Consider the following 24,251-nt stretch of genomic DNA (forward strand, 5'->3'; position numbering starts at 1 on the left):
AACGAATAACTAAGTTTTTTAAAATCGCAATATTTGCGCAGTGTACATCAATGGATGAAAAATACATTTTCATGAAACGCAACACAACCAGATGTAGAGCATACGGAAGAAATAAGGTTTTGCCCGAACATAGTTCATACAAAAGTGTTGTCTCCGTCATTAGTCACATCCCTCGCGTCAAGAGACACCGCCGCTGCCGGGAGAATTCGAAGTTCACCCACACTAGTGCAGCGCCTGGCGGCCAGTAACTTAAGTCACCACCTATCCGCGCCACATGCCGGCCAAATAATGGTGACGTAAATTTCTTCCAGTAGGTGAAATTGAACAGGGTACCTCTCAATCGAGAATCACCACAAAAGCGTACGTTGATAACCGCTGGAATGGTGGTCGATGGAAGCATCTGAAACGTGGTGCTATAGAAGGATATTAAAAATTAAATGGGTATACTGAAATACAAAACGAAGAAATGTTAACAGCACGGATGAAGAACGAAGTCAAAGTACAGTCCTTACCAGAAGAAGTGGTAAGATTGTGCAAGTGAGGGAAGGCAAGTGGGAATTGTCATCTTTCCATTACGAGGAGCAGTAGAAGTGGATTGTAACGGCCGACTAGGATCAGAATACGGAAAGAAAATTTTAGAGGGAATTTCGCACGTAGAAATGAAAAAATTAACCCATTCTAGTAACTGTCGAGGAGACGTCAAACCCGACAAGAAGAAAAAAAGAAAAAAAAGGAGAGAGAGAGAGAGAGAGAGAGAGAGAAGGAACAGTAAATTAAATTTGTCTCTTCTTCAGTTCCTGCTTTCATTTTGTTACCTCTTTTAGGTACAACTCTGTGAGTACCATACATCACGAAGTAGTAATTTTGCTACTGAATCACACCGGAAGTATCGTAGGTGGCGGGATGACTTTTTCCATTTCATTTTTGTGCTACAGGAACTACTCACGTTTTAAAATGTTTCTGCATCACAATAAATTAAATTTCGTTTCCACGAACTCTTAAGATATAAAATCAATACCTACCCGTCGCATTTATACCTACATCAGCTTACTAGCTGTACCGCTTGGACAGAGGTCGCCCAGTGAATGATTCACTAACCCGGTTGCAGTCCGGATTCAGAAGGCCAATGCTGCGGACTGCTCTACTTACTTTTTTAGCGGTTTTGTGCCTTATGGAACGCTTTCCCCCAGCTGCCGAGAAATCTCATTTTCAAATTAACCGTCTATAAGCACATCACAAACGAAATCTTATTAGAATTCAGACTGATCAACTCATTTTCATTTGAAAATCCAAAATTATCATGGTGTTATTTCCACTACGAAGTATGTATGTTTTTTACCTTGTGTTACCTGGACGTTTAACATATACGGTGTCTATTACAATAATAATAATAATAATAATAAAGAAGTGCCAATACTTTCGTAGATTGGGTGGTATCTCTTCTAAAAGATATACATTACACCTACATTCTTGTCTCAAACTTTTATTCTCCTGTCGCTTGTGGCAATAACCGGTCAGCGAAGACAAAGAAAGGTCGAACAGGGGAAAAATTTCGTGTAGTGGCAAGTACGAGGGAGTGTCATAAGTAACATACTAGAAACCCCCAGCATAGGGAGTGAGTGTGGCGGTTGGGAGACGTTTGAAAACCTTTTTTTTTTTTTCTAAGTTTCTCTTTAGTAACTTGAAATCCGCAGCTTCTAGCTTAAATGCTTACTAATAAAAAATTAAAGTACATTAAATTTCATACAAAAAAGCTCCTATTCATTCTTTTCTATGACTAATTGATTCCGCGTCGCAGGGGATGGCGAAGCTGCAGATTATTTGGGTTTCCCTGATTTCACTCCCTTCCTGATGAACAACATGTACCCGTTCACAATTGTTCTGTGAACAACTTTCTTTAGATGAGTTGGTCCGTGCACGACAGAGCATGGAACCAATATGTCAAAAAGCAACGCGCAGAAATGCTATTTTTCAAATGGTCACAATCTAGGATACTGTTGAGCACAGAGATAAGGGGTACAATGTTTTGGATAGCCCTTGGCCTACCGACCATTTGTATGCCTATCAGCAGAAAGGGCATACTGTAGCTATACTACAGTACAGGGTCAAAATATAAACATTACACACTTCTTTCAGCCCAGGCAACTTCAACAAATGGGGAGGTTCTTTTGCGTTAGACGTGGTCAAGCATGGGCCCTAGGCGGCTTGGAAGAGCAACATTTGTTCATGGGCACTTCCCTGACAAAACCGCAAAAATTAGTTTTCAGCTATTTTTTGTACTGTGGACCGCAACTATCTAAATAACTAACCACAGCAAATGGCTCAAATTTTAACTGTATATTCTTGAGTCATCTATCTAGAAATACCGTTTTCTCGTTTCCGAAACTCTTCACCTGTTATCAAGACCAAAAAACATTATTTGAGTACCAAAAGTACCAACTGTGGGGAAGGCCACTCCTATAACATCTATTCACGGCAAATCGTCGAAATTTTCACCATATTTTTAAATGTGATGTTCTCGGGGAATCATGAAATTTTTTTCGATATCATTATCCGTTACGAGATCCCGAGGTTGAAGTTAAAGTCCTTATGCATGTGAAATTTGCGCGTAATATGTGGTTTTAACTGACGTAGGAAAATTATTTTCTCATACGAAATTCTTTGTACTTGCAAATCAAACACCGCATGTTTTGCTTCACTGTAGGTATAGCCTAAGAATGTTGTGGGTTCTTGTGTAAAGTAGTGTAAAGTGAACTTGCGTTGGCTGGGAGTCATGTCTTCACTTGGAACTAGAGTAAGCGTCTTATCTGTGGGGTGGTGACTTTCCACCGTACATTTGTAGTATCGCTTTACAACTTTCTATTTTCATTCCTCAGGCGGTGGATTTAAAATGTTTTTGAATTTAACGCAGGACTCGATTTAGACTTGAAAGACGCGAATGGCGACTCTCATCTGACCGAGAAGAACGCCTACTCTGACTTCTAGGAAAAGTTTCCGGACGTTGGTTGGACTTATCGCAGGGGAAAAGCTTCTCGCAAAGCGTCCAAACGTAAGGTAAACTATTTCGTGTTAACATTATGTTTCGCGTACTTACTTCTTGTTTATATGTTTCAAAGTATATACATGCGTTTAAGTACATAAAAAAGTGTCAAAATTTTACTCATCTAAAGAATTCGTTTTATATACGCAGCATACCCTACTGAAACAGGAAGAAGAAGGGAACCAGCGGCAGAATGCTCCTGGCACGGCACAAAAAGCGAATATGTTCCTCTTTAAAACCCACTGACAGAAAATTGGGGAACCAGTTGCCTCAACCCACATTCCGCTTTGGCCAATAAAAGTTTTGCACGCGAACATATTCGCACCTCTTTGTGCTGAAAGACAATAGCAGAGAGAGAGAGGGACAGTGACGGTGAACAGAGACGAAACAGTGAGAAAGTGACAGTGAAAGAGACAGTGAGACGAAATATTGGTGGTCAGCGAGGCAATGGTGCTAAAAAGGAAAGAGCGATGGGTGGAAACAGAAGCAGTGGGAGGAAAAGTGAGGGGAAACAGTGGAAATGAAAAATACATATGGGTGGAGATCATACATATATTAGCGGGGGTCTGAACCCTCCTGAACCCTCCACCTCTCATTCCACAGACTGAGTGTGACGAGTAGGTATAAGAGTGTGCATTTTAAACCGAAATTTTGAACGCATGTGTAAGAGGCAAAAATATATTCGCCCCAGAATTTCTGAGGTGCCGAAGTACAGTGGAGACCGTGACAGTGGGAAAGAAAGAACAAAGGAGACAGTGGCAGTGGGATGTCCTGTAAATCAAAGGCAGAAAAATGAAACAGTGGGAGAGTAACACATACAGAGAGTGGCCGTGAGAGGGAGATGTTGAGTACGAAGGCTCAACTACAAAGAAAGACTGGGTAAAAGGATTTAGAATGTTCCATTTTAAAAGAGCGCGAATATGTTCGCATGCAAAACCTTTTCGGTGGAAAGCGGAATGATTATTTACGCTGCTAGTTTCCCACTTTTATGGCAGATTCTTTTAAAGAGGGAACAAATTCGCCTTTTTTTGTGTTCCGAAAGGAGCATTTTTCCGCTGGTTGTTCTATGAATAAGTGTCATTAGATAAGTAAAGTCACTTTATTTAGAAATACGGCAAGTAATCAGAGATTACGTTATCCGAGCAGCGTCCGTGATCGTAAGGTACTGGGCTCGCATTCGGGAAGACAGCCGATTCAAATCCCCACCGCAACATGCAAACTTTGGTTTTCCGTGATTCCCCTAAACAGCGCTTAACCCACATGCCGTCGTGCTTCATCTTAAGGACACAGCCAGTTTTCTTCCGCACACATCCATAATCTGAGCCTAAGCTGCGTTTCTATACACTCCATTGTCTACAGGGTTTATAATCTTCCTCCATTTCTTGAACCGTGTCATCATTACGGCAACTTGTAGTTCCTATTTTCTGGAAATATAATTCATGGAGTGCTTTGAACAAGGCCCACGTGAAAGACAGGTCGTGGCGCGTATGTCACAGCACGTGATACACATGGCTACCTACGAGCCGGCCGGTGTGGCCGTGCGGTTCTAGGCGCTTCAGTTTGGAACCGCGTGACCGCTACGGTCGCAGGTTCGAATCCTGCCCCGGGCATGGATGTGTGTGATGTCCTTAGGTTAGTTAGGTTTTAAGTAGTTCTAAGTTCTAGGGGACTGATGACCACAGATGTTAAGTCCCATAGTGATCAGAGCCATTTGAACCATTTGAAGCTAACTACGAGTGTCAGCAGCCGTATCCGGCGGGAAAGGAGTAACTATTTCTGACGAGTTCAATAATTCTTGACTGCGTGTTTAAATGTATGCAAGTTTTCAACAGCACACGACAAAATTAAGACCTTAATGTGTATCTTTTCAATTAAACATTGATTTCTCCCGGGATCTGCAAGGAGCCACGAGTTTGCGAAGCGTGACAGGACAAGCCAACTAGCCTGACGTCACAGGTTTCTTACGCGGCCCTTACATCTCGTTGGACCTCGCTTACACAATATGACGCAACATTGCGCAGGAAAGAAACAGGCACAATTATAATGTTTCAAATAGTAAAAAAGAATGCCAGGTTATCTCATTTCTAGGCAGCAGTACGTCTGTGATGTATAGTCAGTTAGCTTATAAAATTAAGCTCAGAAACGGTTTAACAGAGCTGACACAGCACAGCCGACAACAATAACTATTTCTAGATTTAGTCATTTCATGTAAGTTTTCTTTTTTTTCGACATGCTTTGACAACTGCGTCTTTCTGCATCTGTTTCCTTCATCAAGCGCTTAAGCTGTAACCCCTACAGTTCCAATAGGAGCCTTGCAGATAACAGTGAAGTCGCTCTCCGGCGCAGGTTGTTTTTATTTTTGAAATAAACACTTCATTTCAAGTAATTCTCCATGCTTTCCAGCGAAGACGTTGCCAAGTCGGATGATCGGATCTTCTTCCAGTTGTTCGCGTCGTTCTCGTACGATATTTCTTCGGCGTGGCTCGCTCTTCTTCAGGTGCACCAAGGGAAGCACCAGGGGAGCAAGCGAGTCAAGCTCTTGAAATATCGTGCGAGAACGAAACGAAAAACCGGCAGAAGACCCGATTATCCGACATGTCAGTTTATTTCATAGTTTTGCTGTAAGCTAATTTCGTGCTCTTAGTCACTTTCAAGTTACATCTTATTTGTGTCACAGTGAAAACCTGTGGCCACTAAATATCTTATCTTCCGCGCGTTTGTGCGGGGAAAGCTCCATCTATTCGTATCCTTAATAAATGTTACTTATGATCATAACAGTAATGGGCAAAACTATAACAGATGTTAACCCCGTGTGCAAAATATGAAAAATGGAACACAAGGCTATTGTAGCAGGTAAGAGGCTCAACACACCGATGAAGAAGGTCGGTTCGTACCGCCTATTCCGCATTCTGACAGTTTACCGCGAAGCACGGTCAGCGATCCTTGCGAGCTACGGTTGGCAATTGGGTGAGCCTCTCACTCTGCAGAATTTTTTATGCTCAAACAAACATTTCTGACTGATTAGCTTTCTTTTCAAAATTGGGTGCACTAACAACTGCATCATACACACCCGTCTACTGTTGCAGTGGTCTTCAGTGCGAAGACAGGTTTGATACAGCTCTTCACGCTAGTCTATTTTATATCAGAATAACTGCTGCAACCTAAATCCATTTCAACCAACTTACTGTACTCACGCCTAGATCCCCGACCACAATTTTTACACCCGCACATCTTTCGTTACCAAATTAAGAACTCCTTGATGCCTTAGGGCACGTCCTATCAACTGATCCTTTCTTTTAGTCAAGTTGTGCAACAAATTTCGTGCAACAAATTTCTTCTTCCCCAATTCGATTCAACAATTCTTCATTAGTTATTCTACCTATCCATCTAAACTTCATAATTCTTCTACGGCAGCACGTTTTCAGAGCTTCTATTCGCTTCTTGTCTGAACTGTCTATCGTCCCGGTTTCCCTTCCGCCAGACGAATACCTTCAGAAAAGATTTCCTAACACTTAAATCTACGTTTATTTTCCCACAAATGACTTTCTTGTTGTAACCAGTTGACAATCGAATGCGGCAATGAATTCAGTTTGTCCAACGGGACACCGATCAGGCAGATGTTTGTGTGGAATGAAAGTGACTTCCTGATACACCTGCCATCGTCTGTCGCCGAAGAACGACACAGAAAGGTAATGTTCGATAACACGTATCCCTTTGTTCTCTAGCAGCATCTCACAGGATGCCCCATCTCCAGCAAGACATCATAACGCACCATCGTTCCAGGATTCTCAGAACGGATTGGGAAAAAAACAAACCAGCAGGGGCATTACGGTGTCTGAAGGTCTAATGAACGGCACACAGTTATGAGCAACAACCTAGCGCGGTATTATTTATGCAGTTCCTGGACTTCACGCTCCCAATTAAAAGGCTTACCGAAGCGTGGGGCTGATTGGCAATTAATACCGCAGTCAAGTGTTTTTCTGCTGCAAATAAACACATAAGCCGCTTGACGGGGGGGAACTCGTCCCATCATTTTCTCTGAGATTGGGGGCACGATTATGCAAAGCCGACGACGATGAAAAATCCCTGTCAGCTTCCGTCAGGCCTCTTTACTGACTATACAATAACACTCAGGATACGCCGCAACATCTTCTAACAGCACAGGTAAATTAGCATTGCGTCAGCCTTTAAACTTAGCATCAATATCGCTTGTACAAAGGGAGTTTAAGGAGGTGTAGTAAATACAATCTAAGACGAAAAAAAGTGCACCACGAAGGAATTGTCCGATTGGGATGGATACAGGTAGACGTGGTGTACATGTGTAGACGAACAAATCATTACAGTTTCAGAAAAACTGGTTAAATTATTTAAGAGAAAGAGCTTCAGAAGTTGAACAAATCAGTAACGCGTCGGTCCACCTCTGGCCCTTATGCAAGCAGTTATACAGCTTGGCACTGATTGATAAGAGTTCTTGGATCATCCTGAGGGACATCGTGCCAATTGGTGCGTTACATCGTCAAAATCCCGAGATGGATGGAGGGCCCTGTTCAAAATGCTCTAAACGTTCTCACCTGGGGGCGAGATCCGGCGACCTTGCTGTCCATGTTGGGTATGGCAAGCATGGAAACAAACAGTAGAAACACTCGCCGTGTGAGCGGGGAGGCATCATCTTGATGAAATGTAAGCCCAGGGTGGTTTGCCATGAAGGACAACAAAATAGGGTGTAAAATATCGTCGATATACCACTGTGCTGAAGAGGTGCCGCAGATGACAACCAAAGAGGTCCTGCTATGAAACGAAATGGCACCCCAGACCATGGCGGGTGATAATAGAGTTGGTATCCCACCACTGTCTGGGGAGTCTCCGGACACGTCTCCACTAATCATCGGAGCTCAGTTCGAAGAGTGACTCATCACTGAAGACAATTCTACGCCAGCCAATGCGATTCCAGGCCAAATGTGCCCAACACCACCGCAAACACGCTTGTCGGTGTGCAGATGTCAATGGCAGTTGGCGCAAGGGACACCGTGAACACCCCCCACCCCTCCCCATTTCTGTGAGTCACCTATTAATGGTCCTCGTGGACACTGTGGTACTAGTTGCACGTCGGAACGATGATGATGATGAATCCGGAACTCTCGAGTGCCTCTCTGACCATTGCTTGACCCTCACTTTCGGTTGTCTCTCTAGGTCGACCTCTTCCTTCTTGACACTGTGTTCGGCCGTGGTTTATCCATTCCTGCCAATATCGCCAAATAGTGGTATCGCTCCTATTCAAATATCGAGCGATCTGTCATTTCCTCCAACCGGCTTCTTTCAGCCCAACTACACGTCCTCTGACAAATGTTGACAAGTGTCTATATTGATCGCCAGCCTGTTTGCGAGGCATAGTTACTATTGAACTTTAACTATTGAACTTTGTAGGCAATTATTCGGCTTGGCATTGACTGTCAGAGTTGCCCGATGTCCTCCTGAGGGATACTGTACCAAATTCCAATTGGCGCATTAGATCGTTGAAATCCCGAGTTGGTTGGAGAGCTGTGCCCATAACTCTCCAAGCGTTATCAAGTGGGGAAACATCCGGCAGCCTTTGTGGCCAAGGTAGGCTTTGGCAAGCACGAAGGCAAACAGTAGAAACTCTCGCCGTATGGCAGATAGACTTACTGTGCACATTCTGCTCGGCAGGTGGCACATCTCATTATCTGAGCCTAACATTGCACGGAAGAGGGGTCGACAGGAACAGTCAGGATTCTTGGACACCAAAACTTACCCCTTCACATATTTGTCTATGGGGATGGTTGGAGGGTGAAGTCTACAAAGGAAAAGTAAATAAAAGATCGTTCGGATTACGAGTCGTTCTGGCCACGTAGAAGATCACAAAGAGGAGCTACGCGGGGTATTGTCAAGAGGAGTCGGAAATGCACTGAGCTCTGCGTTGGAATTTATGAAAATCAACTTTGAACTTAAACTTTTATTTTTAGTAAACAACTTTTATGAGTATTTGCTTGGGTTACATTGCAAAAATCAATAACAACTGGACATACGTTAAACGGATTTTTCTTTTTTTCGAATTAGTCCGTACTAGCACTTCAGTATGCCCGGCCACAGCTGGTATGGGTAGCAACTCAAGACATGCTGCGCTTCCGTATGAAATACTAGGATAGCCGCCACCGCAAGAGGCGGGTGAGGCGTCTCACGTAGACCGCGCCACTTGCAGGCTGGGCGGCCACAGTCAGTAGATATTTACTATTCGTCCTGAAACACCCTGTGTATCACCATTTGTTGCGTCACTCGAGCACGGGCTGATCACAAGTGCTATGTAGCAAGGGATACAGAGTTCGTCCAAAAGACACATCATGTGAGATTACGAATTGCGTCCGGAAATTGGCGAGATACTGAATTACACCACAGGCCTAAATACTAATTCATTAACAGTGCAATGCTACGGCAAACGTGTGTGTGTGTGTGTGTGTGTGTGTGTGTGTGTGTGTGTGTGTGTGTGTGTGTAAAGAGCAGTATAATGATACCATTGGAGCAATTAGTTGGAAGAATGGTTTGATGCATCTCTACGCTCTACAAGGACCAACATAAACTTGGACAAGCTTCAGGAATCAAGACTATTGAACCGTTAAGCCCCATATTATCCTCCACCACCAAATTAACTATTACTTGATGTGTCCTATGGCCCTATCTTATCTTTTACTCAAGTTACGCCAGATAATTATTTTCTCCCCACGCACTTGATTAGTTTCCAAAACCACTTAGCTAATCTCCAGCATTTTCCTGTATTATATTTCAAAAGGTTCTATTCTAATCCTCTCTATGCTGTTTAACATACACATTTCACTTACACATACGGCTGTATAAAAAGGGGAACGCTTTTCTTGCTATTGCCAGTATACAATTTACAATGTAATCAAAAGTATCTGGACATCCCCAAAAACATACGTTTTTCATATTAGTTGCATTGTGCTCTCACCTACTGCCCGGTACTCCATATCAGCGACCTCAGTAGTCATTAGACGTCGTGAGAGAGCAGGATGGGGCGCTCTGCGGAACTCACGGACTTCCACCGCGGTCAGGTGATTGAGTGTCACTTGTGTCGCACGTCTGTACGCGAGATTTCCACACTCCTAAACATCCCTACGCCCACTCTTTCCGATGTGGTAGTGAAGTGGAAACGTGAAGGGAACGTACGGCACAAAAGCGTACAGGCCGACCTTGTATGTTGACTGACAGAGACCGCTGACAATTGAAGGGTCGTAATGTGTAATCGGCAGACATCTATCCAGACCATCACACGGGAATTCAAAACTGCATCAGGATCCGCCGTAAGTACTATGACAGTTAGACGCGAGGTGAGAAAACTTGGATTTCATGGTCGAGCGGATGCTCGTAGCAGGTTCGAATCCTGCCTCGGGCATGGATGTTTGTGATGTCCTTAGGTTAGTTAGGTTTAACTAGTTCTAAGTTATAGGGGACTAATGACCTCAGCAGTTGAGTCCCATAGTGCTCAGAGCCATTTGAACCATTTTGATGCTCGTAAGCCACACATCACGCCCGTAAATGCCAAACGACGCCTCGCTTGGCGTAAGGAGCGTAAACATTGGACGATTGAACAGTGGGAAAACGTTGTGTTGAGTGACGAATCACGGTACACAATGTGGGGATCCGATGGCAGGGTGTGGGAATGGCGAATGCTCGATGAACGTTATCTGCCAGCGTGTGTAGTGCCAACAGTAAAATTAGGAGGCGATGGTGTTATAGTGTGGTCGTGTTTTTCAGGGAGGGGGCTTGCACCCCTTGTTTTGTGTGGCACTATTATAGCACAGGTCTACACATGTTTTAAGCACCTTCTTGCTTCCCACTGTTGAAGAGCAATTCGGGGATAGCGATTGCATCTTTCAACACGATCGAGCACCGTTCATAATGCACGGCCTGTAGCGGAGTGGTTACACGACAATAACATCCCTGAACGGACTGGCCTGCACAGAGTCCTGGCCTGAATCCTATAGAACACCTTTGGGAAGTTTTGGAACGCCGACTCCGTGCCAGGCCTCACCGACCGAAATCGATACGTCTCCTCAGTGCAGCACTCTGTGAAGAATGGGCTAGCATTCCCCAAGAAACATTCCAGCACCTGATTGAATGTGTGCCTGCGAGAGTGGAAGCTGTCATCAAGGCTAAGGGTGGGCCAACACCATATTCAATTCCAGAATTACCGATGGAGGGCGCCACGAACTTTTAAGTCATTTTCAGCTAGGTGTCCGGATACTTTTGATCACAAAGTGTATATCTTTTTCGCTTCTAGCAAAGTCAGGGTTTTCTCCGCTGCCCAAATAACGAAGTTCTTCTACCAATTTAGACTTCTCTACCTAGATTTGTTCCCTCTTCTCAAGACTATCCACTCCGTTCAACTGATATTCAAAGTTGCTTTCACGTCTCTGACAGGATTAACATGTGATCGCTGAACCTTACAGTTGTCATTTCGTCCTCCTGGACTTTAATTCTTTTCCAAATTTATCCTTCGTTTCCTTCACATTTTTTTTCCATGTACAGATGGAATAACACAAGGGGTCACAGCCTTGTGTCACTCCTTTCTCAACTACTTGCTGCCTTTCACGTCACTCGACTCTTGCGAAGACATTCTGGCTGCCGTTGCAGGTTGTTGGCAAACTTCATCAGTGAAATAGATACGCAGAGCAAATTCTATGCTAAAGTTCAATAACCGCAGTCGTATTTTTATTTTGTTTGTACCTTTTTTTCAGGCGTGGTACAGCATATGACAACTAACGTAAATCACTGGATACAACACACGATGGTGCGAATGACGTCAAATTAATATTGCAAGGTGGTGACTTTGTTCCATCAGGTTTTTACAAGCTGAAATTTCACATTTCCCTTAAGCAATTTTCATCGTACGTGACAGCAAGTTTTACTTTACTTGATCTCATGGCCACAATTAAAATTTCTGAGCTGCCACGTCGCTTTTTAGTGATTATTCAAAGTTTAGTTAGTGTGCACAAAATGTCGTACACGTGATAAACCATTTGTCGTACACAATAAATGTTCGAATATCACTCCGTTAGTTAGGATTTACAGTCGCCTTACATGAAGCCCCATGGGCAACGCCAGTGCCACTGTGGACAACAGCATACCGTAGCCAGAGGGAGGAGTCGAAAAGCGCATTTCACAGTAGAGCCACGCTATCCTACAAGCTGTGCACTAGGTCAAGATTGCGCAGACCGTAAACTTTCATGACCACATTTGTAAGTTATAAGACGAAGACCTTGATAAAACAAAATTGACTGTGCGATGACCAAGAGTACATTCTGGGTGTACAAGAACGGATGGTCAAAATTCTGGGGTAAGACACGAACGACCATTGAAGCAAATAACTCCATATGGACATACGGCCTATTCTGAATGGTTTTCGATATAGAAAACATTTAACGTACATTGTTATTTATTTTCTGTATCATTCGATACATTGTCAGGTTTACACACGTACACATCCACAAACAGTTGGCAATCATTACAAGATGCGTTTTACAAAGTATCAATTGAAAAATACGTATTTTTAACACATTCACCTGTAAGCATTGTCGTACACGTCATAAGCCATTGTAGTAGACAATTACTGTTCGAATATCACTCCGTTAGTTTGAATGCATTTGTGCACTCTTCGGAAAACATCTAGCGTGGCACGTCCTGTAAGTAGACCAAGAGCGTCCATAATGTGACCAAACAGTTCGCGTCACGTATATTAATGGGGCCCGTATCGGAAACCATTCGGAATAGGGCACGTGTTCATACGAAGTTTTTTGCTTCAAATGAGCGTTCCTGTCATACCCCTGAATATTGATCATTCCTACTGGGAAACCTTGTATGGGAGAAATCTCCGGTGGAACACTGGAATGAAATACAGTAGACTTGAAAGCAAAGATGCATCACATTTCAAACCGGTCGCTCTTCACACTACGGTCACTGTTGATTTTGAAGAGCTGCATAGGTCGGTAAAGTATTACTCTACACCGAAATTAGTAGCGCACAACAGATGCCTGAATACTGAACCCCGATGTTCAAAGCATGCGTGTTGTGATATGGATCCGTATTACGAAACTAAAACTCTCCTCCGATTTTTTGTGAACTACGAAATCACAGCTACGTGACAAAATCTTACGCGCACGCTATGGTATACTACAATCAGTATCCCTCAAAATCAAGCTACAGGGGAATAGAGTTTCAGCGTAAGATCCACGGACACTAACGAAGATTCCAGATATCGGTTAGCGCGAGTCGAGCAACAAACATTACAGAAATTGAAACTTTACGGTTCGAGAGACCTTTTCAAGTCTCAAACATCTATGCTGTGTATGATGTATATATGCAGACTGGAAAGATGAATGAAAATCTGTACCAAGGCCGGGTTTCGAAGCCGGATCTCTTGCTCGTTAGGCAGAAGCGCTAACCACTACGCCACACGAGCACAGTGGACCTGCACAACTGCACAGACTACCCTAGCACGCCTCCTTCCTCGGCCCACTTGATATTGCCCCTAAACTCGAACAACATTGCAATGTTATGGCTGTAGAAGTGTTTTTCCCTTACAGCTCGTATGGAAAATGACACGCTTTAAACAATTCTTATAAGCTGCGGATCCGTATTACAACCCGTTTCTTACAATAATTCAATGTCTTCTTCACCTTCCATTACGCAACTCAACAACCGATTCTTTCCGAAGCAGAATCACAATGATTTTCAACAAAATGATTCAGAACAGTTGCACTTTTTCCTAACTTCCCACTGCTGCATCAGAGAAGGCACTCCACGTTCTAGAACGCTGCCACATTGAATAGCAATCAATGTATGGCTGTACATGAGAGTAGCCAGTTCGTGTGCGCGCGCGAGGCATGGAAAGGAGCAGCGGCAAAGCTGGCTGATGCTGAGTTGCCCTACCTGGGTGTGGCCCAGCAGCTTCTCGACGGTGTGCGTGACGAAGACGATCTTGCCCGCGCCCGTCACCACCAGCATGAAGCCCTCCATGCCTTGCAGGAACTGGAACATCACACGATACCATCGTAACCAACTCACAACGCTTACATTACGCAGCTGAATAAAACAACAGTTTTAAATACGTAGTATACCGTCCCCAGTAAAAACAGTATTTATAAAGAAGAGACATTTAAAACTTGAATAATAAGTGGACACTAGCAGATCAGGCGAACATACATTTTTATCATGTATCCGTATTATAATAATTTCTCTGTGTAAATTTCGCTGGCAAAGAAATATAACAAAATGATCTAAAGAGACGACAAGATACGCTCTTTTATTAATTTTTTGGTCGTCTTCACTTCTTCTCTTGTCTTGGTTGCGTGTAGACGGACATCTTGCGAATGCTGGCAAATGTAAGCATATTTGTACTAATTAAGCAGATAATACACTCCTGGAAATTGAAATAAGAACACCGTGAATTCAATGTCCCAGGAAGGCGAAACTTTATTGACACATTCCTGGGGTCCGATACATCACATGATCACACTGACAGAACCACAGGCACATAGACACAGGCAACAGAGCATGCACAATGTCGGCACTAGTACAGTGTATATCCACCTTTCGCAGCAATGCAGGCTGCTATTCTCCCATGGAGACGATCGTAGAGATGCTGGATGTAGTTCTGTGGAACGGCTTGCCATGCCATTTCCACCTGGCGCCTCAGTTGGACCAGCGTTCGTGCTGGACGTGCAGACCGCGTGAGACGACGCTTCATCCAGTCCCAAACATGCTCAATGGGGGACAGATCCGGAGATCTTGCTGGCCAGGGTAGTTGACTTACACCTTCTAGAGCACGTTGGGTGGCACGGGATACATGCGGACGTGCATTGTCCTGTTGGAACAGCAAGTTCCCTTGCCGGTCTAGGAATGGTAGAACGATGGGTTCGATGACGGTTTGGATGTACCGTGCACTATTCAGTGTCCCCTCGACGATCACCAGTGGTGTACGGCCAGTGTAGGAGATCGCTCCCCACACCATGATGCCGGGTGTTGGCCCTGTGTGCCTCGGTCGTATGCAGTCCTGATTGTGGCGCTCACCTGCACGGCGCCAAACACGCATACGACCATCATTGGCACCAAGGCAGAAGCGACTCTCATCGCTGAAGACGACACGTCTCCATTCGTCCCTCCATTCACGCCTGTCGCGACACCACTGGAGGCGGGCTGCACGATGTTGGGGCGTGAGCGGAAGACGGCCTAACGGTGTGCGGGACCGTAGCCCAGCTTCATGGAGACGGTTGCGAATGGTCCTCGCCGATACCCCAGGAGCAACAGTGTCCCTAATTTGCTGGGAAGTGGCGGTGCGGTCCCCTACGGCACTGCGTAGGATCCTACGGTCTTGGCGTGCATCCGTGCGTCGCTGCGGTCCGGTCCCAGGTCGACGGGCACGTGCACCTTCCGCCGACCACTGGCGACAACATCGATGTACTGTGGAGACCTCACGCCCCACGTGTTGAGCAATTCGGCGGTACGTCCACCCGGCCTCCCGCATGCCCACTATACGCCCTCGCTCAAAGTCCGTCAACTGCACATACGGTTCACGTCCACGCTGTCGCGGCATGCTACCAGTGTTAAAGACTGCGATGGAGCTCCGTATGCCACGGCAAACTGGCTGACACTGACGGCGGCAGTGCACAAATGCTGCGCAGCTCGCGCCATTCGACGGCCAACACCGCGGTTCCTGGTGTGTCCGCTGTGCCGTGCGTGTGATCATTGCTTGTACAGCCCTCTCGCAGTGTCCGGAGCAAGTATGGTGGGTCTGACACACCGGTGTCAATGTGTTCTTTTTTCCATTTCCAGGAGTGTATATTGATTTAATATTATTGTTCCCTTTCAATTTTAAGAGGTGATCCCGATTTCATGTCCGCCTTCCTTGAATTAACCTGCATTCGAGTAATTTACAGTGCAACAATCGCAGCGGCCGATGCAGCCAACGACGCCATTACCTGGCGATATTAACTTATGAAAAAATAGCGGAAGCGAAATACTCGCCCGCTATTAACATAATATATATTTTCCTCCACAGCCGCCCGACGTTGCAGAAAATACGTAGCTTTTAAGATTCTTATTTTCAATACAACAGCCGAGAGCCAGAGCCAGGACTCCGACTACAATGCAATGGTTAACGGAGGTAAGAAAAAATACTCTCGCGCGTGTGTGGGCCGCAATTGTAATTAACAACTAAAGTTTTTTTTGCTTTAAAGTGAACTGACTAGCCGAGGAAATAAATATGAAAAGTTTATTCCATTGTTCAACTTATATGCTCATGTTTTAAGATTCAGCGAGTCTAACGTTCATTAACGTAACAAATAATTTCCACTGAAGATCAATATTGCTAGAAAAGAGAACTTCACAAAAGCATTTAATGGTAAGTCAAAATTGAATGAAATACCATTTTGATTAAGGCCCACACAATCACCATTACCAATCAATTTCTGTAGTAAATAATAAATTAAATTACGGCGGCCGACGGACGCGAGAGTAGTACGAATAAAAAGTTAGAAATCAGAAGCCACATAATGGCAATAACACATTACAGATTAAGAACTTAAAGCTAAAAATTAATTCAAAAACCTCCGGAAGTGAGGAACGGGAAAACTTGCATTATCAATTGTACAGGTGATGCGAGGTCGGCCGGGAGATGATAAAGATGATAGGCACAGGCATATCTTTCGGATTCCTTTGAGGTAGTACGTAGTCGTATTAAAAAGTTACTATTATTGCTGAGATGGCAACTTCCGTTAAAAACAAAATTTGTAAAAACTTGAACGCTTTATCCTGCAACGATACAATTGCGAGGTGAAGATGGCCTCCGAGAGTGGTCCTTCCATGACTGCAAAAGACGCGATTAGGTTGGCCTTAAAAGTAGTGCCACTTTGGTCTATCGACTGTTTTCTTTGGGAGTTCATGTTTTAAATAGCACCCGAAGTGAGCAGTGGCCCTGACTTGCCCACTTCTTGAACCTCTGCGTGGAAGTCGACACGCGTTTCCACAGTGGATAGTTAAGCATTAGGGGGTCATGGGACGGCAGTGAAGGCGCCATGTCGTAGCAGTATAGCCGAGTGATGAAACCACGCAAAGCAACCGGTTTTCAAAGAGCAAATCGTTAAAGCATTCGCTGCTCGTCTACCGCAATCAACTTAACACACCATCGAACAGCTCACGGCCATACTGCCGCTTTATAATGTCTGGCAGGCATTTACTCAATAGATTTTACGAAGATACCGCTAAGGTGCGCCAAATGTTTTATTGCCGCCGTGGCATCATTTCTCTTTCTCACTCGCCTTCATTTCTTGTGTATTTCAACATTTATTGTGCGTAGTTTTCTCCGGCTGACTGAGCCGTGGCTGCTTGTGTAACGCGGAACTGACCACTAGATGTCAGACCCGGTAGCATAAAAGAATGCGGGGAGTATTGTGGTGTAGGTAAAGAAGCAATAACAGCAGAATGGATCTATCAGGAGAGCTCAGTGACTTCGAACGTTGACTGGCCAACGGATGTCACCTGAGTTACAAATCCATTACAGACATTTCAATGCTTCTGAAACTGCTTGATAGACTGTAGGTACCTGCGATTACGAAGTGGAAACGCGAAGGCACAATCACAGCTCAATCGAGCTCAGGGAGACCTCATATACTGACGGACAGGTACCGCCGAGCATTGCGAAGGAAGGTGTAAAATACCGCTTGGAATAAATAGGAGTTGCTCGTGAGCTCCAAAGTGCTAGCCCCACTCCAGCTAGCACACTGGCTGTGCGTAGGAAGTTAAAAAGAATAGAGTTAAGTGGTCGAGCAACTCCTCATAAGCCACACATTTCTGTAGTCAGTGGTAAGCGACGACTAATAACGTGTAAAGAGAGACGCCACTGGACACTGGATGACTGGAAACGACTGATCTGGACGTTAAATCCTGTGGCAATGTGATGAAAGGGTTTGGGTTTGGCGAATGGCTGGAGAACGATACCTGCCATCTTGTGTAGTGTCCACAGAGAAGTACGGAGGAGACGGTGTTATGTTATGGGGGTGGTTTTCGTGGTTGAGGCATGGTCGCTTACGCTTAAGAAAACGATACCTGCACAAGGATATGAAATCGTTTTATTGCACTGAGGAGGCCAACTGCGTACAGTAGGCGAATAGTTCTGGGACGATTATTGTTTGTACCAGCATCACTACGCACACTGTTTAAATCAGCATATGTGAGGCAGTGGTGGGTGGGCAGTAGCATTCCTGAAACGGACTGCCTTGCTCAGAGTCCCGACCTGAACCCAATGAAACGCTCTTGGGGTGACGTAGAGCATCGACTTCGCACTAGACGCCAGTGTCTGGTTTCCGCTCCTGGGGAACAATGGACTGCCACTCATTATTAAGAAAGCTGACATTCGTAACCTATCATAAATTAGTTTATAACCTATTATAAATTATTTTGTACGAACTACAAGGCGCTTTTCTAGGTTTTAACCCTCAGAGTCACGTAGTACTCGTCCTCAACTTATCTACAGCATCCTCATCTGTCTCCGTGGTGGCGCACCACATTTCCTCACCACTAAACTTGGCGCCACTGTCCTGGGCAACATTACAAACCTCACGCGCCAGACATCGCGGTGGTCACCCTTCGAATGGGGATTTAACGTTTGGCGGTCTCCTTGCAACGATGCGAGCGGAGTACGCAATGAACAGGCTGCAGGTTTCTCTCGCTACTACTCCCTCTCGCCTTCATCAACGGCAGAGAGACCACACTGAAAGTCGGCATGTACTTGTCACAGTCATCTGCACTTGAGACAAAACTCACACTTCGCGAAGGAATAGCGGCAGCTTATCCTACTACGGTGAGTTTTCCAGCTAACACTAGCATGCGACTGATTTAACCGAGGTGGGCGGTGCAGTGATAAGCGCACTGGAATCGCATTCCGGAGGACGACTGTTCAAATCCGCGCCCGGCCACCCTGATTTTCGTTTCCCGTGATTTCCCTAAGACGCGTAAGGCAAATGCTGGGATGGTTCCTTCGAAAGGGCACAGCCGCTTTCCTTCCCTATCTTTCCCTAACCCGAGCTTGTGCTCCGTCTCTATTATAAACGCTAATCTCCTCCTCCTACGACTCATTTACAGCTTCTTCGTTGAGATATCTTAATGCACCTAGAAAATAGAAGCAAGTATTTAATTAAATGATGACCTTCTCCAAAATTCTCCCAGTGAGATTTTCAACTGCACTTCGTAATTTTAGTGTCTGCGACAGTAGTAGTAATATGTTACCACCCAGATGGAAGGCAGCGCATACGCTGCTGATGAAGTGGAAACCGGAACTACCCGAAGATGACGGTTGCAACCGCGAAATACGTCATGCTGTGTCCGTAAAAAACATTTGTGACTCGTCACAGCGTCTGAAACGGAAACAAAACGCTGGACAGTAATCAGAAAACTGAGATACTCAGAGGTTCTGTTCTCAACATTCCAGTTTATCTCACAAGACGGAAGTGTGAAAGGTATTGAAAGTGTAAAACAAGGAAACATTTTTTTTAATATGTCCAGATTAAGCACGCGAAATCTGGAAAACACATAGTATTCGCATACATACACTTTCAAAATGGTTTCTCTACGAAGTGCAATGCAGGGCGACTGAAGGGTAGAAACAAGATTAAGTAATTGAAGTTCGACTTTACGTACAGTCTGCTGTAACAATGTGATTTTCAGAGCTAAAATAAGAATTTTTATTCGAAAAGTAAAGAAAATAATCTCTCATGAAGTCTTGTAAAACTTGACAGCATAACACAGATTTCGGGAAAGGAGTAATTAAACAGCGGTAGGTGAAAAGAAAAGAAAGGCACAGACGCAGATGTGTAAAATGTAGGGGCTATTAAGTGCAGATAGCCAGACTGCTGGGCTGTATAACATTTATAAAAATTACTCACAAAATATATCAGGAGTACTGAGGGCTCGCGATTAACAAAAATAAGCGTGACAAAAAATTTACAGGAGTCTGGCGCAATTTTCAAATTACAACTGAAGCCGTTAATTTCGCTGCCCTTCGTTCAGGCAATTTAACTATATCGATTGGGGTATTGATAATAGAATACCGATGGAGCGCAGATTGGCTGAAAAACTACTCCATCGCCGCCAAGAGCGCTGCCAATCGGGAGATAATTTGCAATTCTTATCGTGAAGGGACAGGAGGATACGACGCAAGGTAAAAGCGTAAGAAACAGGAGCGCAGGCGAGCAGCTGAATATCTCCCTATTAGAGGCACTTTGCAGACGCAGAACTCCGGCGTCAAGGTCACAAGTACCGTCTTATCCCGCTTCTTCATATCGACCTAACGTAAACGCACTGCTCGTGTCTTCTGAGTTCGTATTATGTGCAAGAAGAAAAACAGTGTTCCAGGGAGAATTTTTATACGCCATGCTGGCAGAAGGTCCTCTCGCGGTTTTGGGCGTGCGACCCATCTCTATGCGTCGCCTAAGACTCGCTACTGCATAGGGGGACGAATCTCATGCGACATCTCGTGCGTCGAATATGTTGACTGCACTCGCGAGAAAGAGATACCTCGTACAAAACTGCAGCGCTTTCTGCATACAAATGCTTCAGACACAGAAAGCGCGAGGGTTGGCTGCATAATTAGGAAAGATCGATACAAGAACAGGCTTAAACATTCTTGGAGAAATAAAAAATTGTGCTGCACTATGTTGGATCTGTTGAGTGAAGACAATGAGAACGCACACTAAGAGTGAGTACGGAGCTCACGACTGTACGTCACGCAAAATACTGCGTTTTCATTATCTCCCTCTTGAATTTCTTTGCATGTACTTCAATCTGGTTTACAAGCTGTTACATTATGAACACTTAACCAGTCATGTTGTCTTTTATAACGGAACTCTGACATATTCCCTGTACTATAGATGGGTGTCAAAAATTACGCACGCACGTCGTGCATTTAACAGCGCTCAGAACTGCAGCACCCGTCTGTGTATTATTCTGGACCAGCTCTTATAGCACGTGATAACGAAAATTATTCAACATTGATTTATCCATGAGAATGGTAGTTGGGCTCCGTAGGTGTGGATTAAATTACTTGAAGATATACAACAACCAGCTAATTTTTACATAGATTTTCTTACGCCAAGACGCATTACGGCTTTTGCACAGATCATCGTGTGGTGTAATACATTCATATCTTCGTCAATACGACGACTTTGTCGTCTGCATTTTGAACGGTGCAGCTACCATATGCAATCCCTTTCGCACTACGTTTCCCGAGTTGTGTATTCATGTTTAATAGTTGGGTGCACCTACTTTCATTCTGTTCTCGTCATACAGAAGACCGTATGAAATGTTAAAGACAGCAATATTAAACCTGTAAACACAAATGACTTCATAAATAGTTTCCGAATGTGCATGAAAATTTACTTTAGATGTGGTTTCCGACGTAAACAAACACGTAAGTCGGCCACAAGACGAATGTCAAAGTGTGTAGATTGTGCATGTAAACGCAAAACAAGGAGCTACAAGTTACAGAACAAATATAAAGAGCACCTACAAATTAATTAAACTGGGTCGGCAGCTTCTTTTTGTGTATATTTTAAAAACGAATATAAGAGAAAGAACTAGCATTACATATTTAGATTAAAAACGTAATTAAGAAAATTGTCGGCGATGTTTATCAATTGCAGGGATTGGCAGGAAAAGGGTTGACACTTCACTGTGAACTTAAATAAATTTAACACATTGTGCGACGAGATTCATTAGTGTTCAATTACGCTATTCGTGACAAATCACTGGAAACAACAACAGTAAAATACCTAGGTGTGCTACCATCCGCAGTAGCAAAGTGAAATGACCATATAAAATTAATTGTCAGAAAATCAGATGCCAGACTGAGTGCCATTGGGACAATCTTACGCAAATGTATCCTTCCGTACAGTTCACCAGTCAAGGAACCTTACAAAGCACGATTAACAGAAGAGACAGAGAAGATATAAAGGAGCGCGGCAGTTTCGTCACGGGAACGTTACTACCCCTGAAAAAGTTACGGAGACGCTCCAAAAACCTCCAGTGGCAGAAGCTACAAGAGATGCGTTGTGTAACACGGTTACTGTTGTAATTCCGAGAGTGTAGGTCCAAAGAAGAGTTGGTCAACACATTCATTCCTCTCACATGCATCTCGCGAAATGACCACGTCGAAAAAAAAATCAAGAGAATCAGATCTCATACGTAAGTTTGTCTGCGGCCGTTCTTCCCACGCAGCATTCACGAATGGAACAAGGAAAGGGGAAACGTAACTTACTGGCACAAGAGGTACGCTCTGACACACAGAGTAAGGCGACTTGACGAGTGCAGATGTAAACATAGCTGAAGTAAGGTCCTGTCATTGAAATAGAAGCACGTCCATGGAGGTATTAAGAGGTGTCAACGATGAACTGCTGTCCTGTGTTTCACCGTGAGGTCAAGGTGTCCCCGATTCTTGAGCTGGGGGATTCTCAGTGCCCGAGAGAGACACTTCAGTTTCAAGCGGAAGCCGCGGTACAGCGTCGTCCTGGCCTGCGCCACAACTCGCGCAGTACTACAAAAACCTCCAACCACAAAAACTGTCGCTGCACTGCCCCACGTTCCGCCACGTATGTCTCATTTGCGCCTGATCTAAACATATGAGAGAATCACTTTCCCACAACTCGGAACTACATCTTTAATAAATCCACTTACTACGCAAAGCGAAACGAAAAAGACATACGTTTCTGACAAAGCATCACGAAAATCTGAGTGGTTGGACGATCCAACTTACTGTTTCGCGTGTCTTTGCACTGTCAGAGATGTTTGCATATTGTTGGCTAATTAGGCGAGGAAGCATACTTACATCTAGCAGTACTTGCGACACCTTTAGCGTTTCCAGGAAGGGCAGAAAGGGCTCGTGGATCTCGCCAGGCTTCAGCGCTGCAACATAAGAAAGAACCAACAGTCAGCCGCCATCATAAGTTCATCCTTTTCAAGGCTCGACAATAACAAGCATATTATCTTTACCATAACGGAGGCGGCAAACGTACACATCATGGAATTTCCTGGCAGATTAAAACTGCATGTCAGACCCGGACTCGGACTCAGAACCTTGCCTTTCCCTGGCAATACCCTTACCGAGTGAGCCATCCAGGCACATCTGACGATTCACCTCAGACTCATCTCACAGTGTTACCTCTTAGTACCTAACATTCCAAACTTCACGTAAGTTCTCCTGTGCGACAGATGCTCAATCCTGTCTGGGTAGCTCAGCCGTTAAGAGCACTCTCCACATAAGGCAAGGTTCCAGCTTCGAACCCCGAATCGTAACATAGTTTTAATCCGACAAGAAGTTCAAGAACAGACCACACGCCGCTGACGAGTGAAAAAGTCAACCTGGAAACACAAACCGTGACAATCACTAAGCATGAATATCTTACGTAAATTGAAAGTGAAAGGGGGGGGGGGGGAGGAGACAGTAAAGGAACGGGAAGGAGTTCATGATATCAGCTGCACCGGGAGTTTACACGGAGACAGTGCACACAAGTGAAAATGTGTGCGGACCGGGATTCGAGCCCGGGATCTTCCGCTTGCTAGTCAGTTGCATTAACCGCAGCACAAGCCGGACAGAGTGTTTATACCAATTACGCCGGCTATCTTGGTACGCCCCTCGGTCGACCCACACTCCCGTGTAGCGCCACTTATTCGCAGTTCCCGTCCATGTACCCTTTACTTGCTACTTTGAGATTCTCACAGGAAGTTGAACGTAATTGTGCATTGGCACCGAAAGTGGTGGTTTCATAGCCAACTGAGGCGAATCACGTATATATGTTCATTCGGACAAAGGGTACATGGACGCCGACTGTGGATAGGTGGCAGTAGGTGAGAATGTGCGTCGGCCGAGGGGTGTATGTATGTATGTATGTATGTATGTATGTATGTATGTATTAAATCGGGAACCTAGAAACGACGGAGAGGCTTCGTCCCGCCATAGCCGTCAGTGGTTCACAATCCCACAACAGGCCACAGCAGTCCACCCATCCCCATGGCCGCCCCACACCGAACCCAGGGTTACTGTGCGGTTCGGCACCCAGTGGACCCCCCTCCTAGGAACGTCTCATACCACACGAGTGTAGCCCCAAGTGATGGCGTGGTACAATAATTATGGTGC

The 24,251-nt window shown here is 44.7% G+C and overlaps 1 protein-coding gene across 5 annotated transcripts in view; it reads right to left on the minus strand.

The window, feature by feature from the left end:
- LOC126259219 (uncharacterized) overlaps nt 1-24,251 on the minus strand; it is a 1,236,031-nt gene that overhangs the window by 169,091 nt on the left and 1,042,689 nt on the right. For all 5 annotated transcript variants that reach the window (XM_049955827.1, XM_049955824.1, XM_049955826.1 and 2 more), the window contains 2 exons: nt 22,944-23,020; nt 14,000-14,098 (listed from right to left, as the gene is read on the minus strand). In XM_049955827.1, coding sequence (XP_049811784.1) covers nt 14,000-14,098; nt 22,944-23,020 — 176 coding nt within the window. The remainder of the gene's footprint in view (nt 1-13,999; nt 14,099-22,943; nt 23,021-24,251) is intronic.

The sequence above is a fragment of the Schistocerca nitens genome, chromosome 5, assembly GCF_023898315.1.
Source record: "Schistocerca nitens isolate TAMUIC-IGC-003100 chromosome 5, iqSchNite1.1, whole genome shotgun sequence".
Classification (NCBI taxonomy): domain Eukaryota; kingdom Metazoa; phylum Arthropoda; class Insecta; order Orthoptera; family Acrididae; genus Schistocerca; species Schistocerca nitens.